The sequence below is a fragment of the Mus caroli genome, chromosome 2 (assembly GCF_900094665.2).
Source record: "Mus caroli chromosome 2, CAROLI_EIJ_v1.1, whole genome shotgun sequence".
Classification (NCBI taxonomy): domain Eukaryota; kingdom Metazoa; phylum Chordata; class Mammalia; order Rodentia; family Muridae; genus Mus; species Mus caroli.
In genome coordinates, this window is record NC_034571.1 from 23,878,320 (window position 1) to 23,894,215 (window position 15,896).

The window sequence follows — 15,896 nt, forward strand, 5'->3', positions numbered from 1 at the left end:
AGGTTCCTGAAACTTGTGAGTTGTGTTTACCCCCGGAAGCTTACTAAGCTTAGTTCTAGGAAAGATGTTTCCATTTGGAGGATATAACTACACAACACTTCCCCCCTTCTGACTATAATATTGTTTCCACATCTCCTGTTGCAAAAAATAAACTTCCTTTGATGACCAATTGAGAAAGCAGCACTGTATAGGCCTAAACACCAGTGATTAAGATGAAACTTGATAGGTGCATGTGAGTTCCCTTCAGTGAAACAGACCTTAAACCTATTGAAAAGCAGCTGGTGACACCACAACATTTGTACCACTATGGCACCAATGTGCACATCTTGTCTGGCTTGTTGGAGCATAGCACACAGGACTATTGGGGGCAATCCTCCACCAGCAGCCTACTTGATAACTCCTGGCACTAAGAAAGTCAACCAGAACTTCCAGCTCAGTCTCAGCCTGATTCTTCCACGGCCTGAAGCCAGCACAGAGGGGGCTTCCCATATGGCTACATACTCGACACACACCACAACCACGTACCTTATGCACACACATACATTATGCATATGCACTTATACATATATGTACACATACTGTACACACACACACGTATTACGTACACTGGGATTCTGTGTTGCTGCAGTACTGGGTGGCAGCTGAAGAGCCTGAGCCATCGTCTCTTAAAACTGAGAGCAGGATGAGGAGATGTCCACACATTGCAAGCCCATCAACTTATGCTGGCTGCAACTTTCTCTGTCGCTGGCATGAGGTTTCTGTGTTTGTCATTTACTGTTCCACTATGACCTTTCAGCAGTCACTAGATGCCTTGGTACACACAAGCCAATAGCTGTGCCTGTAATCCTGGCATGACCATGTTGACATGTACCTGGTCGCTGTAGAGCTCTAGAACAGTTGTCACCCCAGGTCATCCCAGGGAGGAGGCATAGGTATCTCGGCAGGACACAGGGGCTGGAAAAGCTGGGAAGGTCTGTCTGTAGAGGCAGAAGTAACCCTTTCATTTTCTGTTTCTCTCCCTCCCCACCATCCCTGCCCTATGTGTAGGCCAGAATCACTTCTTGGCCCAAAGAAAACCCAGGTTCCTGGTTCAGTGAATTCAAGCGTGGGAAACTGGTAAGGTGACACCACGTTCTTTGCATTTGTCACTTTAAACCCGCCATCTCCTATCTTGCAGAGTAAAATGGCCCGGTGGCCCAAAGAACAGCCTTCCACCTGGTATAGTCAGTACAAGCGGGGTTCCCTGGTAAGTGGCCACCTCACGTTGCCTGCTTGCAGCTCAGCCTGGCTCTGGGTGCTGCATGGGCCTAATCACAGCTGGGGCCACATCTGCTATGGCCCTTTAGGCCAAAATGCTCCACATGCCTGGCAGCAAGGCCCAGATGGGTGTGATGCCCCTTCCTCTCGCCTCTCCTTCCATCCTGGAAGTAGGTGGGTAGCTTCCCACTGAGACTCAGGGCATCTGCAGCTGGAGGTGGGCACGCCAGTAAAGCCACATGCTGCTTATGGATGGCACACCATCACTGGCAAACCACAGGTCAGAGACATACACCGAGTAGGAGATCTTTCTTCATAGGCATGACCAGTTAGGAGGTTCACAGAGAATACTTCCAGACCCCTGCTCTTCGTACCCTCTTTCTGGGCTATGCAAGGCCCTCAGGCTCTGGCTGCTGTTGTCCTTGTAGGCACCAGATGTGCCCCACATGGCTGTATTAGTCTGTGTTTAACTTATGGGAGGTGTATCTTAGAACATAACCCATTCTGGAGGTGAAGAGATCTTAATGTCACCCAGAAGGCTCTTATGGCCAGCATGGAGGTCAGAAATTTGTTTAGGTTCACTGCTATGAGACCAATGGCCTGTCTCCCACTTGAAATGGGACATTTTTTCCCCCAAATACTCAGGGCCTTTAGTAAAGTCAGCTCAAGACTTTGTAAAAACCCAGCTAGACTTCAGGTTCCAGGTCTAGAGAAGAGAGCCCCACACCTTCTTTTGACTCTTTAGTCTAGTGGACCTCTCCCTATGAGTCCTTGCTCGCACAAACCCCATTGGGGCTTCTGCTGCCTCTCAGCACTGCACCAACCTCAGCCTCTTTAGTAAGCACAGAGTCAAGTGGCTTCCAGGACTATCCTGCCTCCACCTCTGTCATCCCTCAACCTGGAGGCATGCCTGGCTTTTTGTCGGGGGTCCCAAGGAGCTCACCTCTGCACACAAGCTGTGGCCTGGACTCTTTGGGCTTCAGCCCCACAGCTTCTCTTCCCCTGCTGGGAGCCGGGCATTCTCATCTGTTGCTTCCTCTCTTCTGCTCCTTTTGCTTTCTTGAGAGGAAAATGGTTGTCACACAGAAGGACCTATCAGGAGGAAGACCCAGTAGCAGTGACAGGAGATCTGAGGGGTCAGACAAGGAAACTGCCCAGGGCCGAGGTCCTTTGGGTCCTGTCTGCCCAAGCTTGACCTGGCTTCTCCCCTCTCCAAATGGCTTCCACCTGGTGGAGTCCAGGTCCCCCAGGGGCAGCCACCCAGTTGCTAGCATTGCTAAGGGAGCAAATGGTCATAGAATACCCATGTCTAGGCACACCCCTGTCTGGCTTTATCCTGAGTTGGTTATCAGGGACAGAGGCCAGGGACCATTCAAGGCAAACCAGCCTGCCTTCAGGCTACAGTGCCCAGCTCCCAGTTCCCAGTAAGAACCAGGAGCTGCCTAAGACGGCCTCTCACACGGAGGATGCAGGGAATCGATCCTCTAGGGCAGGTCCTCTTGAAGAATTCAACCTGGGACAGTACTAGGTCTTCAGGTCCTTCTGTGGGGCTGCCTCTGCTTGGCATGTGTCCTCTCTCAAGTCAGTCATGTGTCCTCCTAGGAGCACCGGATACCCGGACTGCCGGTTGGTATGCATTTTTCCTTTGCAGAGTCTGACTGTGGGTTTTTCTCAAGCTGTCTTCAAGGAAGTGGAGTGTCCTTGGTAGCTTGGGAACCCTTAGGGTGTCCCACCATCATGGTGGAAAGGAACAAGGTCCTGGGCCTGCCTCCCCCACCCTATTCTTTCCCCCTATTACTATTGAAGTTGTTGCGTCTTCTTGGTCACCATGGCCTGTGCTACACCCAGCACTGCCCCAAGCATTCCTTCACTGTACACATGCCCTTTGGAGTGGCCGACACAGAACAGGGTTGGAGCTGCAGCTGCTGGGAGCTGGGTTTACCAGAATGAGACACTGACCTCTGCCAGTCTCTTCCCTGATGCAAATGTCATTACAGAACCTGCCCCGCTGAGCCCTGCTGGTCCTTGCCTGGAGAGAGGCCTTCAGTCACACCAGGCTTGGGGAGGCTGTGCTTTCTCCCACAGCTAAGAGTTTTGTACCCCTGATAATACTGATGCCTCAGGAAACTCTTTGCAAAAGACAATGCGACTCTTCTCTCAGGGTGTCCATGGCAGCCTGCACCTAGTGAAGCAGAATGGCTTGAGATACTGGTGACACAGTGGGAGCCACTTCCAGGGTGCCATTCATTCTCTTTCCCTGAGGCTGTTCCCAGTTTGTTGTGGAGAGTAGGGCCTTCCAGAGAGGGTCCTAACTCCAGAGCCCTGCTCTACTTGCATGGTATGGGTAGTGGTCTGCAGGATAGCCTGTTTGCTGCCTCAGTAGCCTGACCCTTGGCAGAACAGGATACACCTGGTCACTCAGGTTCCCACACAGCTCAGACCCTACTCAGGCTAGTCCATCGTCCATCCAGGCTGGGCCATTCTTCAACGTTCCCCGAGGTCTCTTGGCCATTCTAGCTCTTGATTCCTGGCAGTGGCCTTCAAGCAGTTGCTCACAAGAGCCCCGGCTGCCTTCCTCTGCTCAACACAGCAACAGGGACAAGAAGCTGAGCTCCTGTGCTTGTGGCATGTGTACTCTGAGGAAGGTGACAGACAGATGGGCACCAGGACGCAGGACCTGAGCTGGTGCACCCAGCCTCAGGGAACAGTGAGGACAGTGACAGAGCTGTGACCAAAGGGGACACTTTGCAGCATCTCCTGCCTATGGGCCATGTGCACTACAAAGAGAAGAGCTCCTATCAAGTCTCAGGGTCATATAGAACATATAGAAGTGCCAGGGCCGGAAAGGGCGTGGTCACCAGACCCCAGGAGCCTTTTCTCCTTCTTCCCATACATCTGCTCTCCCCGCTCCGAGGAATAAGACCTTGCCTCTTGCTCCCAGCAAGCAGGCTGACTCATGCATTGGCGGGTGGGGCCTTCTGCTTCCCACGGCAGAAGGAGAAGGGCAGAAGGAGAAGGTGGCTCTTAATGGAGCACCATGGGGTGCAGTCAAGCCAGGCAGACCCTGCCAAGTGGAGAAGAGGTGACCAGCTCCCCAGAAGCTGGCCTGGAAGCTGGAGGCAGAAAAGAGGGTCACATGGAGGAAATGACCTAGGCAGGCTTCCTGGAGGAAGCAGGGCAGGCGCTGAATCTAGAGAGGTAGGGCTACTGGATGAAGGGTAATAAGCAGACTGTCAGTCTCTGAAGAATACGTTACGAGGTGTGTCTCACTTGGCTCCTATTCTCGGGGCTCTCAGGGCAGAGATAGCCTGTTTGCTATCAGTTCCCAGTTTGCGTCCCAGTTGTTGGACGATGCCCTGAGGAGTACAGAAGCTTCCAGGCAGCGGCCTAAGGGCACAGGCTTGGGTGAAGCCCTGTGGGTGTGGGGAACTGTCTATTGCTGTGTGTCCACCCTGCTCACCCCCTTGCTATGCCTACCCCTAGCTCTCTTATGTGGATGCTGAAGGCAACCCCGTGGGCGTGGTACAAATGACCTTCCTGCGGCTGCTGAGCGCCTCTGCCCACCAGAACATCACCTACAACTGCTACCAGTCCGTGGCCTGGCAGGATGCCGCCACAGGCAGCTATGATAAGGCTATCCGCTTCTTGGGCTCCAACGATGAGGAAATGTCTTATGATAACAACCCCTACATCCGTGCCCTGGTGGATGGCTGTGCTGTGAGTATGCCTCCCATAGATGCTCAGCTAGTACAGATTTACAGAGGACTTTGTGTATGCCATTCTCTCTGTGTTAGGGATACATCAAGAGCCGGATAGGGCCCCAGCCTGGCCATATCAGAGTGTGACTGACCTGGAAGGGCCTGGTTGGAGTTTAGAGACCACATGCAGTTAAGCAGGTGTTTTCTGGTCAGGGTGAGAATTATGGACGGGCTGCCTTTGTGTGTATGCATGCATGTGTTTGTATTTGTGCGTGTGCGCTTGGATGTATGAGTATATGAGCGGCGGTGTACATGGAAGGGACAGTGGTTGTCATTCCTGTAGAATGAAAAGGTGTTTCACTGTCTCTAACCTGCCAAGTAAGCTAAGCTGGCTGACCAGCAAAATCCAGGAATCTGCCAGCCACCCACTCCCACCTCCAGCACCAAGACTGCCAGCATCTACCACCTCCCAGCCTTTATTTTTAAGGAAGGATTTATTTCACGTGCATATGTGTTTTGCTCGCATGTATGCCTGGTACCCATGGAGGCCACAAGAGAGCCCTGAATCTCCTGGAACTGGAACTGTGGTAAATCATTATGAGCCACCATGTGGGTGCTTGAGTCTAAACCCAGGTCTCTGCAAGAATAACAGGTGATCTCTCCGACCCTCACACCTAGGTTTTAAAATGTGGGTTCTGGGAATCAAACTCTGTTCTTCATGATTGCGTGACAAAAATGTTATTGACTGAGACATCTCCCTGCTCTGGGACTGGCTTCTGAGGGAGAAGCCAAGCATGTTGGGGAACTCTCCACAGCTCCAGATCTGGCTGACCCATGAGAGTGTGGTAGCTGAAGTGGAAGTTCTGACCACAGCCCACATGGGAAGGCCTTCTCTATTCTAAACACTGTTCTAAGCTGTGGCCTCCTCAGCATCTCTGGTGCAGAGGCGAGGTATAGAGCAGAAGTACACTGGGGGTTGGGGGTGGGAAGCACCCCCCTCCTGGTTTTACTTCTGAAAAGATCCAAGATCCTATCTTGGGAAAAGTGGGAAAATAATGGCTCAGAACGGAATAACCCGCTGATGGAAAAAATGGCTCTGTGTACTGGGAGGGAACTCAGGGAGGGGAAGCAGGCTGGCAGGACTGTGGAATTGCAAGGCAATCCAAGGAGAGCAGCATGCAGTAGGCTGACTGGAGTGGTAAACCACTCTCTGCCCCGAAACCCCTGAGTTCAGCCATGATCTGAAATGTCACAACTCTCTCCTTATTGGCCAGGCTCCTTCAGGATTCTTCTATCCTCCAGGTGCAGGCCAGCGGTGCCAAGGCCTGCCCAGCCCTGGGAGGACAGTTTGAATCATTTTGTAATCACAGCCACTGAAATTGGAATGCCAGCACTGCTATTGTGTGGCTGGGTAGCCTGATTGACGGGGCTGCCAAGCGGCGGGCCCTGTGGAGGGGCAGAGAGTCATTCCACATCAATCCATTGTTTGTGCAGTTTGTGTGCCCCTGGGGGGCCGTTGCTAGCTGGCAATGGTTATTTATGTCTCTTCTTTAAATATGTCCCTCTCTAAGCGCTCTAATAATTGGAGCAACGGGGCTCCACAAATCTGTGTGAAATCACCTGCCGGCTCCACACATGGTGGTCCCTGGGGTGGGAGAGAAAGACCCATTTGATGTTGATGCCGTAAAGTGGGGAAATGTGGGCTGGCATAGGCTTGTGGCCTCATGACTCACTGGTGTGTGACAGTGACACTCCATCACTGACCTCACATGGCTCCCCAAGACTCTAGCACCTTCCATGGCCCAGGAAAGGCCAGACTGATCACCTCAGATAAGTTTCTGGGTCTGGGAACAGAGACCAAGGTAACCAGCCCTAGATGGCAGCGGTGACCAGCTCTGACTCCCTAGCCTAGCCAGGAGAGTGAGGCTCTCAGGTACCCCCAACCATACATGGGTACGTAAGTCTAGCCCCTGAAGCTACCCAGATTCCCCATAGATATCTTTTTTGAGACAGGGTTTTTCTACATAGCCTGGTCACAATTCTCTCATTAGTACAGAGGTATAGAGTCTCTCTTTAGTCTATAGACCAGACTGGCCTTGAACTTGTAGATCTACCTACCTCTATCTCCTGAGTGTTGGAATTAAAGACATGGGCCACTATCCCTGTCTCTTTTTTTCCTCTTATATTTTTATGTTGATGGTGTGCATATCTGTGTCTGTGCATGCTTTTTCATGTATTGGCATGTGGGTGTTTGTGTGTGTCTCTGTGTGTGTGTGCCTGACATTAGGGGCTGTTGAGAATCATCCATCTTATTCATTGGTCAGGGTCTCTCAATGAAACCCATAGCTCACTGATGTGGCTTGCCTTGATAGCTAGCTTACTCTAGGATTTCCTGTCTCTGACTTCCAAAGATGGCAATACATCTTTGGAGTTGCTACACCCACCTAGCATTTACATGTATTTCTGAGGATTCAAACTTCAGTCTCTGTGTTTGCATGGCTAACAGTTTAACCACTAAGCCAACTCTAAATGCTCAGATACATAACATGGTAAGTTTCAGACAATGACCATGGAAGTGGAAAGATGTGGCCATTTCTTTGGCCAGTCTCCTTACAACCTGCCTGGCCAGATCAGCTATAAGTATCCCTAAAACTCAACCATGTTCTAAGCAACTAGAATCTGTACCAGGATCCTGGTGGCAAATTCTTTCAGTGTTTCTCAAGGGACAGCCAGGAAACTATAAATAACAAAATTGTCCAAGACTCTAAGAAAACACAGATTCTGAATCCACTGGTCTTAGTTAGGATTTTATTGCTATGAATAGACACCATGACAAAGGCAACTGTTATAAAGGACAGCATTTGGTTGGGGCTGACCTATAATTTCAGAGATTCAGTCTGTTATTATCATGGCAGGAAGCATGGCCTAAGTGACTTATAGACAGCAGAACTACCCATAGTTCTGCAAGCAGGAAGTTCAAGGTTGGGGCCATCACCTTGGGTTGTACACAGCCAACCTTTGCATTGTTATCACAAGGCAGAGATGGAGGGTCTTTCTGGGTTCCCTTCATAAGGGAAGCAAACCCACTTGTGAGGGGTCCATTCTCATGGCCTAATCATCTTTCCAAGGCCTATCTCTCACCATCACCTTGAGCAATAGGGTTCCTATTTGGATTTGGGGTCCACGCTCAGTCTACTCCCAGGGAGAGTAAGGCCATGTAGTAAGGCTACACACCAAGTGTGGGAGTTTCAGGACTGACCCAAGGTCAGTAGGAGGCCCTCTCTTCCAGGCTGCACCCTGGCATGTTGCACCCATAGTTAACATGTGGGATACTTGCTGCCCGTCTGCTTTCTCGTGATTTCTGCCAGGTTTAGGCAGTGGAAGGATACCTCTCCCAGGACAGGCACAGTTTCATGAGAATGGAGTTCACATCCATGGTTGTGGAAACCCCGGCTCAGGACAGATGTATAGCCCAAAAATTCATGGAAGAAAGGCGGGGATGTCAAGGCACCATTGAAGGAAGTCGGCAGAGTGGCAGAACTAGATTGCCCTCCGTGACAAAAATGTTCTAGACACCCGAAGTTAAGCTTGCTTGGCTTTAGGGACAGAAGTACTCATGTGTCTTCCTGCCTATATTCTGTGCTGGAAGAGATGTCCTGGCTAGCAACTCCCTCACCCTTGCTGAGGCTCAGCCTACTTTTCTTAGAAAAGCCTTGTTCCACTCTGCTCAGGAGCCCCCGAGCAGTGCTGAACACATCCTCATGGGACAGTGACCTATCAGGTTGCTCAGGCCCTACACCATCATGACCCTTCTGTGTCTCAGTTTACCCACTTCACTCTGGAACAGGTAGTACGGGAGGTTCCCTTGCATGGCCACATCTGTGAAGGGGCCAGGCATAGCTACAGAGCTCCACTTCCCTTTCCCATGTGAAATCTTACAGAGGTCCCGTCACCTCTCTGCTCAGCCATGTTTCTTCCAACTTACTGTTCTGCAGCTAATTTGGTGGCTCAGGAGTTCGTGGAGCCTTGGGGTGGAGAGAACTGGGCCAGGGGCAGGCTGCCAGCTTTAACAGCCTCCACTTCTTCCCCCTTCCTAGACCAAGAAAGGCTACCAGAAGACGGTGCTGGAGATCGACACTCCCAAAGTAGAGCAAGTCCCCATCGTGGACATCATGTTCAACGACTTTGGTGAAGCCTCACAGAAATTTGGATTTGAAGTGGGGCCAGCTTGCTTCCTAGGCTAGGAGCTGCTGAGCCCACCGGTCTCCAGAGCAACCTCGTGACCTCAGCACCCCACCTGTGGGCGTCCTGTGCACGGCCCATCCCGGACAGTGAACATTTCTCACCCCTGCCTGCCTGACTCATCTGTGCCTCGGACCCTCCGTGGCATTGGACCCCATGCCCAGAGAGAACAAAGGGAAAGAGCCGTGTCCCCACGGAGCCGAATCACATGACCTAGCCATACCACAGCCTCTTGCCACCCTTCAGCTCTCAGGATAGGTTCATTAAAGGTGTTAATGGACCGTTGGCCGGGAGTGGGGGCGGGACAGTATTTGAAAATCACTTTAAAAAAAAATTCAACTTGAAGATATGTATTCCCCCTGACCTTCAAAAGATGTTCTGAGGTGGTCTTGTAAAGGTCGCCAAAGCCTCCATTTTTTTTTAAACAACCCTCAACACATCCACTCAGAGGCCAAATGTCATTCCACACGTGCCTTTCCGATGGATTAAAGGTGCTTATGTTTTTGTGAAAATTTTAAGTAAATATTTGTATTGTATTGTTATAAATGTTAAGTGTGCCTGGCTTTCAGTCTTGCATGGAAACCCAGCCTCAGGCCCATGGGGGCAGCGGGAGCTGGGACAAGGCACCCGCTTGGGCTCGAAATCCGGCTCTCAGTAGAGGGCATCTCCTTACCCCCACCCCCACAAGAATGTGCAATAAATTGGAAATTTGCCCAGTCAGCAAGAAGCGGCGTTGCCACTGCAGGTGCCTGGGCCCCTTTCCAGACTCTTTTTTTTTTTTTCTTTTTGATTAGCTCTGGATAATTTTTTATGGGGAGGGGAAAAAGGCATTTGATATCCTGCCTTTCCTACAGCACTCAGATTAAAACACAGGCTTAAATTAATTCTGATTGCTTCCTTTTTCCTTGTTCCTTCCTGCAGAGGCTGATGGGACAGTGTCCAGGGCTGGAGAGCCACGTGTTCTGTAGATGATAGATAACTATGAACATTTGGTGCTGATTTCTTTACACTTGTCTCTTGTGGTGCTATGTGTCCGGAGACCCTTAGGTGGCCCTAGGGTGCCTGCCATGCCTCATTCCCTCCCCCACCTTCCTTTATCCTGGTCATTTCTCCACATTCTGAGATTTTTGCCAAGGACCTGAAGACCAGATTGGTGCCAGAGACCTTTCTTCCCTCCTGGCACCTTGTGCTCATGATGGTGGGGAGTCCCTTCCTGAAGCCTGTCCCCCTCTCTGGGCTCTGCTTAAGTCATTTGAAAACACATGAGCAAAACAAAGACTTCATGCATGGCCGGCCCATGGTGTACCCATGGTCTTGTTTAGTTGCTGAATGTTTGTGGTGCTAATCTCTGTGTGTGTGCCAAGATGGAATGGAAGCTGCTGTGTGCCCACCTGACAGCCAGACTTCATTGAGAGCCATAGGTGGCTTGAGAAATATGGAATGGACTCTGGCTCCAGGGTTGCTGAGCTGACTGAGTTTCCAGCAGAGGAGTGTCCTGGGTGCGGCAGTCAGTGCTGGGGTCCATAGGGATCCCTCTGCATGCTGCCCTCTCCCTCCTCTCCCTCCTCCTCCAGGGTGTGTGTGGTGGCTGGGCGGGAGGGGTGCTGCCTTCTGAGTGCAGAGGTCTCCAGGACCAACAAGGAAAACCTCGCTGAGAGTTACCTGCCTTCCACCACGAGAAAGCTGTGGTGCCCACAGAGAGCCAGTCTGGTGCTTGTGTCCCCACCCCACCCCTGAAGTGAAGGAAACGACCGTGAGGCACCCGGGAGCAGCCAGGATTGATGAATGCCACCAACACTCATCCCCCAAAGTTCCCTGAAGAACAAGTTCTACTCTTGCCAAAGAAATGCCTGGCCTGGAGAGCTCTCCTGGAAGCCAGGATGCCATCGTAAGCCAGGGACTGCTGTGCATGCCTCTGCATGAGAAAAAGCCATATTGGAAGATGGCCATACGCCCTGTGGATTCTGTGTAGGTCATGTGATTCGGATTCTGCCTCCCACTCCATCTGATTTTGCTCTGTCCTGTTCTTCTGTCGGTCCCTTCCAAGTTGTAATTTGCATTGAAACCCAAAATGTGTTCTGTTCTCCTCAGTCCACTTTAGCTCCAATATTTTACAATAAAATTACTTCTTATATTTGCAGAAATGCCTCTGGCATCATTTTCCGTTTCCATTTTCTCTGGTGTGTGCGCTCTCTACATATATATATATATATATATATATATATATATATATTTAAAAATTGAACAAATGCTGCTGAAAATACACACAAAGTAAACAGAAGGGCTGTGTGATAAAAACTATAGGACCTTGGGTCCTTTAAAATTCCAGGCCAAACGGTACATTGTATATTTCCCAGCAGTCTAACCTAAGCCTCAGATTTTAACTTCTCCCCAGGAAGAGTGTTATAAAATATTTTAAAACTGTGTAACAAAGAAATCGTTGTAACAGTGTCTCAATAAAGCAGTTTACTGTTTACACCCCAGAAACTTGACTGGCTGTCTTTTTTGCATGGCCAGGCCTTCCCTCACCTGACTCTCCTGTTGCCCTACAGCCCAGGACATTAGAAACTGTGAACTGGCGGATGGTGGTCAGGAGGGATGGAGACTGGCTACCTGGCTGACACCTCTGGTTGCGGTGGGCCTAGCTGTGGGCAGTTTTTGTACCCATGAATGGGCATTAGGATGCAGCTGGTGCTGGTTCCAGAGGCCTTACTTTTCACTCTGGGCATTTGATGCCCTGAAGGGAAGTGCCCAGATCCATCAGGTGACGCCTTTGCAGCTAGATGACCCGATCACACTCCTTTGATTCTTGCCTTATGGCTGGAGGAGGCAGCATGTGGCTCACCTCAGCTAATGAATGACCTTCAGCAAATGGGACACGTACCTCCTGCCTCTGACGGGACGGTTCTTTTTGTATGTCACCAGCCATGGCTACATCTCAGCAGGTTCTGGTGTCATGCCCCCCAGTCTGTCATGAACTCTCACCATCTCTCCAGGAAACACATCTGCTGGTTTGTGCTGCTTTGGGCCACCCCAAGCGATATTGCTACCACAGAGCCCCAGGCCGGTGGATCTCAGTGTGGCCCACAGCCCCACAACAGTGCACCGCTCTGACCTCCAGAGTGATGTTTTGTGAGACAACTAGTCAAATGTTTCTGCCAAGCCAGCAGGTGATTCACAGGCTGAGTCATTTGAGAATACTGTCCTGATATCCCTTCACTGTGAAGGACTCGGTATTGGCAGGGAAACCTGCCCTCTGTCAGTGTAACGCTGCTGGACATTGCACACAGGTGGGATGTTGAGTCTCACATTCTGATAACTTGATAGCCTCGAGGCTTGGAGGTGGATGCTGAGGCCTAGGTAGAAAAATGCTGGCATAGAAAGCTGGTTGCTCCTGCCTGCTTTAGACGTACATGAGAGAAACAGCCCTCAACTGTGGAAAGCAAAGCCTACGGAATTGATGATTTGCAGTGCTGGACGAGGTTCCTGAGCATCTGAAATATCCAATGGAGAAAAGCCCTCGGGGACACATCAATAAGAACCTGGTCACCGTGGTTGATCAGATGGAATCCAGGCTTGGAGTGGGAGCAGGTGGTACCAAAAACAATCCTGTGCATTGCAGTGAGTGGCTCAGGAAAGGGACACCCATGGTGTGACACTGTCTAAGGCCAGGAGAGGTAAGATGGTAAGATTCCCCACAGGAGAATAGGAAGTCCAGGGAGTCATGGTTAGAGGTGTCCTTGGTGGGACTTCAGGAACAGTGGAAAGTGGACTGTCTCTAAGAGATGGGATTCACAGAAGGCCTCCAGCAGGCTCTGTAGGAGTTGGCAATGAAACCTCGCACTGTCCCTTGACCTTGAATCCATATGGGGAGGCACATGGCAAGAAATTGGCCCAGCCCATCTCCTTTCCTTGGGAACTGCATCTGCAGGTTATACACTTTCTTTCTTTCTTTCTTTCTTTCTTTCTTTCTTTCTTTCTTTCTTTCTTTCTTTCTTTCTTTCTTTCTTTCNTTCCTTCCTTCCTTCCTTCCTTCCTTCNNTCTCTCTCTCTCTCTCTCTCTCTCTCTCTCTCTCTCTCTCTCTCTCTTGTTTTTGTTTTTGTCTTTGTCTTTGTTTTTCGAGACAGGGTTTCTCTGTGTAGCCCTGGCTGTCCTGGAACTCACTCTGTAGACCAGGCTGGCCTCAAACTCAGAAATCTGCCTGCCTCTGCCTCCCAAGTACTGGGATTAAAGGCATGTGCCACCACTGCCCGGCTTGGTTATACACTTTCTTAAGGGCAGAGCCTCCACCAGATCAGAGTGGGCTAGCCTGTTGGCTATGAGTGGGAGGATCAGGCAGTGACTGAGGCTATTCCAGGCCTATACTAGGGTGGCCATAAACCTGTACTTGGCCCCAGACCTTGATAAACAGAGTTGCTTCCAACGATGGATTTAGCATTACAGTCCCACAATCCAGGTTCGCGGTCCCTAGCCTGAGCGCTCTATCCTCCAAGGTTATGTTCTAGAACATTCTAAAGAACCGGAGTGTAGGTTCAGAAGCTCCTGGCTTCTGCAAGTGCCCCTGTCATGGTCCATGAGTTCACTCTCTAAGCCAGATTCGCGAAGGGTGGGGAAGGGCCGAGGGGTCCTAGTGAGGCCACAACCTCCTCTACTCCTGACCCATGTAAGTACAGGGACTCTATCCTGATGTTAGCCAAGCTTCAGTGAACGCCCCCCTCCATCACTGCCTCCTCACTTTGCTCAAAGGACCAGCTGGAGGTCTGAGCCCTGACCAGGGGGCCTTCTTGAATCTTCCTTTCCTTTGCTCAGCTGTCCTTGGTTGAGCAAGGCACTTGGTCAGAGTGGTCAGCTAACTCTCTCTGAATGGCTGGACATCTGGACCCTATGTTAGATGTTTGAATCTTCCTGCCCTGTTCCAGTGTGGTGGCTGAGGATATCGCCAGCCCCAGCAGGAACACAGGCTATATCCCCAGCTTGGCTGCAGTGAGTTTTGATCTTGGAAGACCCTAGTTCAGCCCTTTGCCCTATGACTCACTCAGCCGGTGGAAACAATGTTAGAGTGTGAGGCTGAAGTGGAAACTTGTGGTTTCTTTGGAAAGTCAGTCATGTCACATGATGTTCTGCTAGGGCACACAGGTGAAAGGATGTTTCTCTAAAGCAGACATGGGAAAGAAGGTTTTCCTGAAGCAGGCACATGAAAGGACACATGATGTTAAGAAGGAATATGAGTATAGCCCAGACTGTGAACGGTACGTCTTGCCATTCCTTACTGTTCATTGTTTCTCACGACGTCTGTGATAGCTTGTATATGCTTAGCCCAGGAAGTGGCACTATTAGGAGATGTGGCCTTGTTGGAGTAGGTGTGTCACTTCGGGCATATGTTTTAATACCCTTGTTCTGATTGCCTAGAAGAGGTTCCTCCTGTTTGCCTTCAGAACAAAATGTAGAACCCTCAGCTTCTGCACCATGCCTGCCTGGATGCTGCCATGATCCTGCCTTGATAATGGACTGAAACTCTGAGCATGTAAGCCAGGCCCAATTAAATGTTGCCTTTATAAAAGTTTCCTTGGTCATGGTGTCTCTTCACAGCATGGAAACCCTAACTAAGACAGAAGTTGGTGTCAGGGACTGGAGTATTGCTGTTAGGCCTGACCATGCTTTTGTTTGGAAGAATGTGGGTTTGGGGACTTCGGATTTGGAAAGCAATAGAATGATTTAAGTGGGGACTAATGGGCTATCCTAGGAGGAATATGGAAGACTTTGTTGTTAAGAGTGATTTGAACTGTGCAGACCTGGCCCAAGAGGTTTCAGTGGAGACAAATTTCAGTATGTGGCTTAGAGACTATTTTTTGTTGTATTTTGCTGAAGACCATGGCTACTTTTTGCCCTTGTCTGAAGAGTCTACCTGAGGCTAAGGTAAAGAGATTTATATTAACACATTGACAAAGGAAGTCTCAAAAAAGTGGAACAGAGACTTTGTTCTCTGGTTTAAGTCTCAGGAAGAGAGTTTCAAACAAACGAGCTTAGAAAAGGAACCATGCAAGATATATGGTTCAAGTAGTAATAAAGGGCACCAGGAAATAGAATGGAGCTGACTCCTGTGTTCAAGGAGATAAAGAGACTTAGGGGCTCCCACCCAGCTATGCTTATTGTTTGTGTTTGCAGTTGAACAAGGAATAGTTTGGACTTTTAATATGGAATGAGCTACAATCCAGAAATAGAGGGCACACTTGTGATCCAGATCATGAGGCTGAAAGAAACAGGATTTAATCCGGATCTTGAGGAACAATGGCCATGGAAAGCTTAGGTGATGCTTACCTTTAATCCCAGGAGACAGTGGCACGCAGATCTCTGAGTTTAAGGTCAATCTACAGAGCAAGTTCCAAGACATCCAAGCTTAGATAGTGAGGGAGTTGGAAAATAGAAGCTGGTGATGATGTAATAGAACAAGGGGGCCATGTTCAGCCCCAGCAAGCAGTAGAGCTCAGCAGCTTTGGCCATTTGGCTCTGCCTTTATAGTTAAGAGGAGAAAGAGACTACTGGGACAATTGATGCTGCTTAGCTGGAGCTAAGAAATTAGTGGTGATTAAGAAGATACCAGCAGAGAGCGCCATCTTGGCTCCGGGACTCCCCGAACTTAGTCTACAGGTTAGAGTGAGGACCACAGAGGCAGACAGCTTCTGGGACAGGCGGGAGCC

The 15,896-nt window shown here is 50.1% G+C and overlaps 1 protein-coding gene across 2 annotated transcripts in view; it reads left to right on the forward strand.

The window, feature by feature from the left end:
• The window catches only part of Col5a1 (collagen type V alpha 1 chain), a 151,755-nt gene extending 142,006 nt beyond the window's left edge, over positions 1-9,749 (forward strand). The window contains exons 64-66 of one of the 2 annotated variants that reach the window (XM_021182365.2): positions 1,048-1,116; positions 4,741-4,974; positions 9,053-9,749. In XM_021182365.2, coding sequence (XP_021038024.1) covers positions 1,048-1,116; positions 4,741-4,974; positions 9,053-9,199 — 450 coding nt within the window. In that variant the 3' untranslated portion in view covers positions 9,200-9,749. Of the gene's footprint in view, positions 1-1,047; positions 1,117-1,177; positions 1,247-4,740; positions 4,975-9,052 lie in introns of both variants that reach the window. The other variant, XM_021182371.2, reaches the window with a different exon arrangement.
• Positions 9,750-15,896: the final 6,147 nt, after the last annotated feature.